This window comes from Dreissena polymorpha, chromosome 6, assembly GCF_020536995.1.
Source record: "Dreissena polymorpha isolate Duluth1 chromosome 6, UMN_Dpol_1.0, whole genome shotgun sequence".
Taxonomy (NCBI): Eukaryota; Metazoa; Mollusca; class Bivalvia; order Myida; family Dreissenidae; genus Dreissena; species Dreissena polymorpha.
The window spans coordinates 113,637,229-113,649,451 of NC_068360.1; the positions used below are offsets into that span (position 1 = coordinate 113,637,229).

A 12,223-nucleotide genomic window follows, 5' to 3' on the forward strand; every position below is an offset into this window, starting at 1 on the left:
AGTTGTAATACCATGGCAATAGCGGATGCATTGGATTCAAAACCAGAGAATGTTCATTATAATTCCATCGTTAAGTTTACTTAACTTAAAATTATATTATATAAATGCATAGATTGCTGCATAATTTGATTAATTCAACATTCAAACAGTAGTAACTTGATGGAGATTTAAAGCTTTGTTATTCCCAGCACATTTAAATCCAATGTTGTCTACTATGCCATTTCTGCATAAACATACATAAACCCTAAATATCTCGTGATAACCTCTTGTCAGCACTTACAGTCGTCTCCAGCCGCGCGGCGTCTGTACCACAGAAAGTATACTAGCAATACTATAATCACGATGCCAACCAGCGACCCGATGACCGCCCCAGCAATTACTCCTGCGTCGCCACTGCCTAGAATGTCCAGTATTGACAAAACATATTATAGAGATGTACTTTAGGTTGAATTCATCCGAAATGGTTCTTGATAAACTATATTTATGAGTTGAAATTGATATATATTTTAGTGATTTAACCCTGAGGCCTCTTTTATATTAAAACAAACTGAACAAGTGCTGAAATAATTGGGCAAACAAATACTTATGTAAAAAACATGCACTTATGCACACACAAAGACAAGTTAACTTACTTTTTTTTCCCAATAACCATTTATGTTTCAATAATTTCCTCCATAACAAACTTAAGCTTTGTACCTTATTTCAAAGCAATAGCTGAATAGTCGTTTTTCCTTTACATGTAATCAGGGCTATAGATAACTTTTGGGGTATATTGGGTAATGAACCCCTGTTTTTGACAACAATATCGTTTTTGTAAATTCAATAGTTTTAGCGAAAATTCCCCCCCCCCTACTTTTGAGCTTAATTGGGTTTTCCATCCCCATTTTTTTTTAACTCAATTGGGTAATTTAGGGAATGACATATATAATATAATAAAAACCTACTAAGGTTACTATATTATTTATACAAATGGAATTCAAAAAGGTACCTAAGGTACCTGTACATAACAACAAATAATTACTGAATTTCTGAACAACGTTCATCATTTTTTGCGTAAATAAGACCGACTTCGTGAAAATCGCTGCACAATTGATAAAGTTATGGCTGTTCAAAGCGATGCATCCTGTTTTTGGGTCATTTTGAGTTGAATACCGTGAAAATGAAAGTAGAAGACGGGTCTATGAACAATTAAAACAATACCCGAAAGATTGATAACCGCTGAAAAGACTGCCTTTTTTCTTCATAGGAAGGTACATTTTTGTACGGAAAATAACCAGTCTAAAAAATACGCCCGGTAAGAATTGTGTTTCATGATGCAAGGTTTTTTAAAGGAGTTACGTTATTAAATTTGTATTTGCGTTTTTGTACGCTTTATTTTGAAATTTATTAAGTTTTTGGTTATTTTCATTGCGTAATAACGCAAAGACGCTTGTTATCTATAGCCCTGGCCTTTTAAAAACATATCTTTGAATTCATGTATTTTACAAAAAATGAATATACAGCAATGTTCCCTTGTGACTGGACCCTCATCCGCAGGTTTCGGGTTGAATTCACTGTTACATGTATGAGACAGAAAGGTTTTATAAGATTCTAAGGCCTCTGTATATCCAGCAAATCCTTAGTATGAAAATGTACCTACATGTAACATGTAATATATGTACATTCTGATGGAGTACATGCATGTAATAGTCATTGAATAGGTAAGCCACAACAGTAAAAGTGAACCATTCAACATGAAGGCAAAATACCAGCCTGTTGCCCACTTACAGAACATTAAACACTAAACTGAAATAAAGAACACAAAATATACTGGAAAATAAACAGCAATAATAAAGAGTGTAGTTGCTTAGAGGAAATTAAGTGCGTAGTGATCATTAATTAGGTCACAGGTTCAATCCCCCTAAAAGGAGCATTCTCAAGTGTCAATCAAAAGAGCACATGTTGATTCCACGCAGAAAATGGACTTCAGAGCTCCTCAATAAGTATTAGGCTTTTTATGCAATATATAATATACAAATAGGTTAAAACATAATATAAAAGGACTGCCACGGTACACATGAAAGCATGTATTTCTTAAGAAAAGATTGATACTTATTACATAATAAATTAATATGGTTGTAAAACTTATGTAGCATATTTTCTTTACTGTAGCCAAAATATTAAAATAGTTCTCAATACAAACGTGGGACTTTTTGACAGAGGTTGTACATAAGTTTGTTATATACTCCTAGGAAATGACAGTTTTAAATATTAAGGCATTTATCTACTATTATTTTACCTGCTGTAGCTAAGCCCCCTGTGGTTGGTTCATTCACATTATCTGAAATCATACATTGTAAGTCTTATTAATCAACACTAGTAGTTTTGCATGCAAGACTTTTACATGTTTTATCCATGTAGCTATTTAACTTTCTTCTGGCCAGTAAAGTACATAAACCAGTATAAATATATTAAGGGCAGTGATTTCTACAATTTACCTAGGTAACCAAATTTTTTACCCTCAAGACAATTTACAAAAGCTTAAGGCAATCACAAAAGCTAACCACGAGCACATTGTTAACTGATAACCTCAAGCAGATCACAATAATGACCCACTCTGACCAACTAAACTGACTGATCTCACCGTAAAAAAACATAAGAATGTGATCTCAGGTATAGATACATAGTAAAAATAAGCTTTATGTGCAAAGATATTTCACTTGTGCAGCATTTCACGGAATAAATTATAAATGGAAATCTAAGCAGTCCACTAATTATTGCAATGCAGTGTACATGCGTTCAATTTTCTTTGAGATTGTGTTCTTTCATTCAGACAGATTTGGAAGCATGCAAGATAGGCAATAAAGGTAATCAGGAAAAAGAATGACACATACAGACTTTGATGAAGAAATTCTTCATTGTGGTCTCAGGTAGAAGAGCAGAAGAGCCAGGAATACTTATGTAGCACTGGAACTGAAGTGGATTGTTGGATGTTCTGATCGCATCCTGGTCAGTCATGTTGTACATGATGCTGTCTGTTTTCTCAAACTGGCAACCATTGGCCACAACTTGACCCTCTTCACGTTCATTATTGTTGGGAATGTAGTTGGCCATATCACTCCCAGCTACGATATTACTCTTTTTCCAGGAGATGAGTCCATTGCTGCGAGTACCAAGATTTGCCTTGCAGGTGAGTTTAACCACCTGACCAATCATAAAGTGAGCCATATTGGTGGCTACTGTTCCAGTAGGGCTTTGGATTGGAAGTGATGATGACTGGTTGAATGCCCTTAAATCAACATTATTTGGCTGGACTGAAATATGATAAAGGTTACTGAAGAGAACATGCATGAAGACATTCAAGTGCACATTTCACTGGAATGATGAGCGGATGATTGCAAATGTGCATCTGTATTTTTGCTTATCTATAGTATTAATAAAAGTATTATCAGCCATGCTACAATCAGACACATGAGGCAGCAAAAGCAATGCTAGTCACATTTTTAATTTTTTTATATCAGAACTATGCAGATAAATGACTTTCCAAGTTTTCATACAATGTAACACACACAAGCATGAGGTTATTTTTTTAATTTTTTTCCCCCGATGCTTCAATTAACTGGATGGAGTTCTAAAGCATTGTCAGAATTGTTGTGAACATGATGACATGTCTAAATACTATTCAATAGTGAAACATATTTGTGTTTGCCACATTTTCTGTTCTGAAATCAGATCCAAAGTTGATTTGGTTCCTTTTACAGTACAGGCACCGTGTACTTAAACAAAAACAGACAAGTACATCTTTGGTACGGACACGTAAGTTTGTGGGTCCAACTTGTCTGTGGACAAGTAGACTCTTCAAATATTTCAGAACCCCTGAGTCTCAGAGTCCAGGACTCCCATTAGTGTTGAAAGCTGCATACAATTTTAGTTTTTCGACCTTAATTTTTCCTAACTGGGCTATAAAAATGACATAAAATTTCAACAAGAGTGCCAAGGCCACAATTAAAATATTGTTGGTTTGCCCTTTACCGAATCTAAATTTTACAGGTGGGTAGGTAGGTAGGAAAATTTTATTTTATTTGAGAAATTATATTTTTAATACACTTATAGTCTATGAATATTTAAAACACTGTTATTAAAGCACTGTTGCATTGTACGAAGCCCTATGTGGCTTAACATTATCTTGTTTGCTGTTTCTTGCATATATTAATATCAAATGCATGCTTGTGTGTCATTACATCAAATGTGTTCATTATATGATGTTAATTGCTCAAATGCATTTGTCATTATTTAACTGCCAGACAGCTTTTATTTTTAACTTGAACGGTTAAAACTTTTCCCTTAAATTGGGCTTAATTAGCATGCAACAAGCATTGAAGGAGTGTAGAAAGACAGCCCAAAGCCTTTAATGGAAAAATTCAGACATGGCGAAAGACCGTCACATTATACAGGCCAGACTTGCCTACCAGGAGAAACAATTCACAGGCCAGTTGAAATTTTTACAGGCCTCAATTTTAAGTGTTTGACCGGTAAGTGCATAGTCTCGGCATGGCAGAGTAAATTCACGAAAGGGCAAACTGAACATAAGCATTAGTTCTTCTTGAATGCTCTGATCTTTTATGAGTACATACGTACAGCTCAGAGGGTCAATAGCTGGGAGTTGTATTATTGCAACTAACATGAGCATGAAAACTTGTTTTGGGGAAATAAATTAAGCGTGTTAATTTCAGTTTGTGGATATATTAACGTTTTAAACATATATACTCAGAGCTCCAGATAAGGGTCGTATTTTCGTAATTACGAATTATTTTCAAGTCCGTTACGTATTTATTTTAAATTAAGTTACGAATATTATTTTTACATCGGATCATATCGATTTTTATTGAGTTCTTTTTGCGTATTAAAGATCTTTGCGGTGCTTATATAGAATGGATATCAGGTTTGTATAACAAAACGCATTTTTTCCAATAAAAGCGGCGTATACAGTCTATCTGGCAAAAAAATGGCGGCGCCCAGAGAACGTCCTAAAAAAATGCAAAGCGTCCAAAAACACGCTTTTAACATATTGTACGCAAAGTAAGCCAAGTTAAATGTTAAGAAAGACATTATAGAAAAGATATTATACGATGCTGTTTGTTCAGTTGCCGACACAGTAAGAAAAGCTAAACAAAAACGCGACACGACGGGTCCAAACTTAAACACAAAAAAAACATTGAACGAGTGGAAGGGACAAGTCCCGTGGCTAATCGTTGAAAAGATTGAAGGGGATATCCGTTTTAATTGTTAAATATGTAAAAATTCATCTAAGGCATACAATCTAAGCACAGTTTGGGCATATGAAGGTATTTGAAAAATAACATTGTATAATACTGAAAAGACACTGTTGAACTCGCATAAATAAAGTTGCTAGTATGTTTATTTTGATTTTTTTTGCATGAAAAAAACCATTATTATTTATTTTTAGGTCTTTTAAAAAAAATAAGAATTATTTTCCATAACGTAGTAGTAACATTAAGAATAAAATTTCAGAGTTAAGAATTCTTTTTGAAAATCTGGTAGTAATTTAAAAATTTCACAAAACCTTATCTGGAGCTCTGATACTTGAGTGTTGTCGATGTATTTAGCTAAGAGACATTAATATATTAAATAAGTTTACCTTTAAATATCCATTTCACTAACATGCCATTACAGTAAACTGTTTAGAGTGGCAAACATTATAAAGCAGAATATGCACATGAATCTGATTAAACACAGATCCACTTGCATATAAATCAAATCATGTTTGTCTTTTATTTTGCATTTTCGAACGATAATCCTGTAACTGTTAGATGTATTTTTTTTGCGAGTAGACTGCATTCCAATATTCAAACACTTATTCTGTGACATTCAGTTCATACATTTAAAAAAAAAAGTTTTATTTGTATCTAAAACGTATGCTCCATCGTAGAATGACACGCTCTTTTTATTAATCCATACTAATTATATGATGTCCGTCGTAAATTCGATAGTTATTTGTCCTCGCTGAGCATCGTTATTTCTTTTTATTGTCCGCCATCTTGGATGACGTAAACAACATGTGTGCAACGAACGTAAACTCGTATATGTCCGACTACTTTCGCCAACCAATAGGTAAGTATGATGTCGTTCGGCCGGGGGGGGGGGGGGGGGGGGAATAAGAATGAACAGGGATATAAATACGCGCACGAATAAATATTGCAGTTGGCTCTTTTATGATCGGCGAAAAAAACGAAAACGGGGGGGGGGGGGGGGGGCGCAAACAAACTTAATTTTAATTTAGGCCCAAACTGTCACAAGATACGCCCGTTTCAAGGTTTTGGACAACTTGATTACTTTACCATTTGAGTGGCAAAATATATTTTTGAAAATTAAGCAACACATACATGTAACTTTACCATTTGAGTGACACCATGCTTAATCCTTGAAATGCACTAAGTGACCTAGTTTTTGACACGGCATGATCCATATTTGAACTTGACCTAGATATCATTAGCCACCACTTAAAAATGTGGTGAAGATCAGATGAAAACTACTTCAATTAGAGAGCAGACACCATGCTAAATCCTTGAAATTCACTAAGTGACCCTGTACCTTGTTTTTGACCCGGCATGACCCATATTTGAACTTGACTAAGATATCATCTAAACACAACTTTTGACCAAATTTGGCGAAGATCTTATGAAAACTACTTGAATTAGAGAATGGACACCATGCTAAATGTTTGAAATGCACTAAGTGACCTCATGACCTTGTTTATGACCCGGCATGACCCATATTTAAACTTGACCTAGATATCATTTAGACACAACTTATGACTTAATTTGGTGAAGGTCGGATGAAAACTACCTCAATTAGAGATCTGACACCATGCTTAATCCTTGAAATGCACTAAGTGACCCTGTGACCTAGTTTTTAATCCGGCACGACTCATTTTCGAACTTGACCTAGATATTGTCTAGATACAACTTCCAACCAAGTGTTGTGAAGATCGGATGAAAACTATATGAATTAGAGAGCGGAAACTGCTGTGGATGCCGCCGTCCGCCGAGTGTGAAACTACATTTGCATAACTATAATACGTCCTGTTTTCAACGGGCGTATAAAAAAATGACATAAGGAGGCGGGCAGCCTTCAACTGTTCTTAACTGTCCGAGGGCGTCTGAAACAATTCCTGCGAAAAGCACTGCTGTTAATTAAGTTCCATGAAAATCTGTCATGGGAATTTGGAGGAAAAGTCATTTGAAGAAAAGTTTACATTTGCTGGCAAGCACCAATCGACAACACAGAATCCTTAAAGCTCCCCATGAGACTTAATATGCTCAGTTGAGATAAAAACTCTTGCCATAAATGTTGCAACTTTTACATGGAAATGCGGTCTAACCGACTTTTTCAGAATTAAACTTAAATAAATTCTGACACTGTACTAGCCTTTCTGTTTCATAAGCAGAACAGTTTTGTCCAAGCTAGAACAATTACAGTAAAAACCTTACAAAAACAAAATAATAACAAATTACCATGCATCAATTTGTAAATATCTTTAAATTAATTATTTTAACTAATTTCTTAAATATTTTTAAAGTGAAAGTACACTTTTAATTTACTTAAAAGTAAATTAACAACAAAATTCCATTTACGATAATATACCAAGATTGGGGAACAAACCCTGCGTTGATATAAATACCTGACACAGTGAGGTTTTTAGTTCCTTCGGCTCTTCCAGGTAAAAGAGGATCAAGTGGCCCAGCAGCATAACCATATGACATCGTACAATTATATGAATCAGCATTGCTACAGCTCAGACTTGAAAAAGGTATGGATATTCCTATGGTTGGGTCGGTCTCACTAAAACTACCAACAGCTTGTATTCCTGTGATGCCACTTCCAGGATACAGGTAAGGAGTTTGATATCCAGGTCTTGTAGACACATCAGTCTGCATTGTAACCAACGGTACTTGACTACCAGTGCTGGTTACTCTATTAAGGATAATGTTATTAAATTTCACAATGTTCGAAATCCCATTTATTTTGCAGACAATTTGAAGTCTGTCAATACTGGTGCTGTCTACAACAACTTCATTTACTGGTGAGGTTAAGTTATTTGCTGTCTGTCTGAAGAACTCGATGATTAAACCTGAAACATATAAAAAAGGGAACATTTGAACAGGGTTCGACATTAACTTTTTTTACAGCCAGACTGTCGGACCAGCTCCTCTTAAAATGTACTAGCCCGAACCTGATGTCTACTAGACCACAAATGACATAGCAAATAAACACAATTGTGTCTTGTAACTGTTTAATCAGGATTTATCAGTAAATAATCAGTGAACACCAGATTTGTTTATGAATAGAGTAAAACAATAAAATAACCCTTTTGTTTGCTTTTCTTTGTCAAATTCAAGCCATGGGAACTGACTCGATTTTCCATCTAGGATAAAATTGAGGTTTTCGTGTTTCTTCATATTTACGTTTCCTGTCAGTTAAGCGTCGGATTCTTTTTTATTTACTGATTCGTCGGACAAAAATCCGAACTTGAACAAAGCCATTCTTTAAATTACATTATCTTGTCTGCTACGCAAAAATGTTTACATTGATGATACCGATTTTCGATAGAAGTCGTAAAATCATGCTCTAGTTTTACAACACTGCAGAAAATTATTAATATTCATGACAACTTGACCAATTGAAACAAGCAATTTCTGCAGGAAACTCATCTTTGCGTCTAAAAATAGCGATGAAACATGTGAATGCCCCGCATTTATTTTAATATACTAGTTTTGTTTGAATGTAAATAACGGATACAAGAGTAATTTTACACATTAAAAGTACAGGTTTTCACAGCAATTATTTATAGTTATATGAATCAGTATAGATTTTTTTTAAATATATGTACGACCAGTCGGACAAGCTAGCCTGCAGTTTTACTAGCCCAACCACCTATCTTACTAGACAATGTCTGTCGGACGTGCCTTATAGTGTCGAACCCTGTTTGAATAAATTAATGTTGTGTCATGCAATAATCTAAAATTTGTATTTGAAATTCTGAATGATTGTTCTAAGAGATAAATAATCAAGTCACAATCCAATCACAAGATTTAGACATCACAAGACACACTACAATAAGGACAACAAGCCTGACAAGGTGTACAAGTCACCTGCACTTGTTTTAAGTGCACTATGACTTAAATATGAAGCTTTGATAAATTGATTTATTATTAAAGGGGCCTTTTCACAGATTTTGGCATTTTTTTTAACTTATTCATTAAATGCTATATATTGATAAATGTAAACATTGGATCATAAAAGCTCCAGTAAAAAATCAAGAAAAAAAACAAAAAAGGGAAAAGAACATTGTCCGGAGCAGGTTTCTAACCAGTGACCCCTGGAGTCCTGCCAGAGTCCTGAAGTAAAAACGCTTTAGCCTACTGAGCTATTCCGCCGTGTACACATTTATGATGTATTTTATACCTAATATAAGCAATCTTCGTAGTTTCACAAAATTTAACGACAAAAACAGAACTCTCCAAATTATTCAATCGTTTCGCGTTGCAACGCTTAATAATTTTTAGGTTTTAAAATCGTCAAAAGATGCATATAATGGCTATATTAGAGCATGGTTAATGTTCAGTATTACTGTTTCCTCACAAATATCATAACTAAAACGAAAACTTACGAATCTGAAACAACTTTTTTCAATTTTTTCAATTTACCAAAGCGTGAAAAGATCCCTTTAATAAAAACTAGGGATGGGAACGAATATCGGAAAATTTGATTGCTGAATATTCAAATCCAAAAATCACATTCAAATGTTTGCTTTTTAAGCAAACTTACAAAGAAACGTGCACATTCAAAGTTGTATTTCAAAGGGCCATAACTCTGTTAAAAAACATATCAAAATGAAATTAACAGCATATATCTCCTTTCAAATGACCTTTCCAACGATGTATAACAATCAATCCTTATTGTGGTTATTAAAATAGTCTGTATTCACAACGTTTTTCACCAACTAAATTGCAGGAAACTGATAATTTACTATTTAGCACTTGCAACAAAGATTTAAATAATGCTTGATAAAGTGGATTATAAAAAAATCATAAGTCTTCTTTAATTTTTGTAAATATATATATATTTATACATGTTCTCATTTGCCTTTAAATTCCCAATCTGAAGAGACCTGCCATCTTGCCCATTAAGATAAACAACGCGGATTTCAGTTGGAAGACATAGGAAATTACCTGCTTGTAATGCTAATTGTTGGCGACTAGCAGTATATATAGATAGAAACCCACCTGCAAGTTGCAACGCTTTGTAAACTAATGCCACAATTTATTTCATAAAGAAAAAACAACAAATGATATCCGTTACCTTGGCTGTATACACGGGATATTAAAACAGATAGAACACATGAAAATAACACAATCCACTTCATTTTGTCAACGCTTCCTGATTCAACTCACATTTGAAAACAAATATGGCCGTTTGCTTGATTGGACAACAGCCCTGACATGGGATGACGCAAATTCATCCACCAGGTAAATAATAAATAGTTCCATAATTAGTTTGTTACATATTACCAAATTCATTTTTGAAGTCGCTTATGGATCACAAAAAATAAACAATAAATTTACTTCAAAGTTTAGTACGCATGCTTTCAGAGTATAACACATTTTTATTATGAAACTACAAATAACGGACTACTTTCGACGCGACACACATTCCTAAAATAGTTCAAAACTTAACAGTGATATAACCGGACAGGTATAACATTGAATACACGGATACATGTTGTTTACATGTATGAGTAATACAAGTTACAGAACATTAAATATCACGAAAAGTTGTAGAGCACGACTGGTATAAATATCCATTTTCTTCAAACTCAGTATCAAAAGCCGAAATTCGGAGACGTCTCTTATGTTTAATTAACAAATCTTCGAGTTTCTTGTTTAAACCTGCATAATGACTAATGTCCGGAATCTGGGTAAAGGGCTTGGTAAAAGTGGCTCCTTAATTTGAATAATTTTGTTTATAGACTTTGAATCATAATGTATAAAGCGGAATGGCAGCCCCGACCCTCCATTTAATGACCAATCTTATAAAACTATTCCCTCCCGGGGGGGGGGTAATTTCCTATATCAGGGGGTGGATCGTACGCAAGTAACTGGCGTGGCGTAAGTGAGAAAAATAGTAACTGGTGTTCAAAATGGCGGTTAATGGGTGAATTGTGAATGTTTTTGTCGGAATTTTTGAAAGGTTTGTACATTTACCATATTTATTCAAACTTGTCCTTACGCGCAAGATGATCTACTGATATTCATTTAACCTCGGTATAAATCCTGTAGATGCATTATTAATATTAAACAAGTTATTGAAGACTTTATACGCAAATGCCTCATTGTTTACGATTAACACGGTTAATTTTATGTGCATTTTGAAACCATATATAAGGATTTCTCAGCAGTTTTCGTGGAAAGGTGGACTCAATAACCATTATAGTTTAACTTGTATAATCACCAGGATGCTTCCAAACGGCAATCGCAATATATGCATCAAAATTTGAAAATTAAACCCCATTTCAATAACTGGTGAGCACCGTACCCCAACTTTCAGTAACTGGTGTTTATTCAATAGTCAGAGTACACAGAAAAAAGAAAACATAATAATATTTATTTTATGTGTTATTACAGATGGAATCGTCCAACGGAGATCAAATTCAATTGGAAGTGTGCGGTGTTGCATTATCATGTGCATAGTCTTTAAAGCGGCGCATGCAGATTCATAGTGATTCCACATACGAGTGCGATTTTCCAGAGTGCGGAAAAACATTCAATTATAAAAAAATCTCTGCAGCGTCACACCCGTTCCCACACCGATGGTCCAAAAGTCTGTAGTCAGTGTCAGGAGTTCACAATGACGTATTGGCTTAACAAGCATGAAAATGAGATTCACCGAAGCAAAGCATCGAAGTATGCATGGACAGTGTGTGCGACGCCATGTCAGTCAGGATACGCACTTCAACAACATGTGAGTTGACATTCGGATGTAAAAAATTCACCCGTGAAGTATGTTCGAAGTCATACAAAACCCCATCAATTCTTCGAATACACAAATGCAGCCCTCCGGACGATGGAAAAGGAAAGCATGCCTGTGCAACATGCACCAAAACATTTAAGACAATGAGGCTGTTGAAACAGCACATGAATAAGCACGATGCTCCCAAAGTTTC

General features: G+C 34.8%; 1 protein-coding gene across 4 annotated transcripts in view; it reads right to left on the reverse strand.

The window, feature by feature from the left end:
• The window catches only part of LOC127835199 (nectin-3-like protein), a 237,605-nt gene that overhangs the window by 28,874 nt on the left and 196,508 nt on the right, over positions 1-12,223 (reverse strand). For 2 of the 4 annotated variants that reach the window (XM_052361521.1, XM_052361523.1), the window contains exons 1-5: positions 10,363-10,519; positions 7,682-8,131; positions 2,874-3,293; positions 2,279-2,320; positions 281-397 (exon numbers count right to left, since the gene is read on the reverse strand). In XM_052361521.1, coding sequence (XP_052217481.1) covers positions 281-397; positions 2,279-2,320; positions 2,874-3,293; positions 7,682-8,131; positions 10,363-10,426 — 1,093 coding nt within the window. In that variant the 5' untranslated portion in view covers positions 10,427-10,519. Of the gene's footprint in view, positions 1-280; positions 398-2,278; positions 2,321-2,873; positions 3,294-7,681; positions 8,132-10,362; positions 10,567-12,223 lie in introns of those variants that run through there. The other 2 variants (XM_052361524.1, XM_052361522.1) reach the window with 2 other exon arrangements.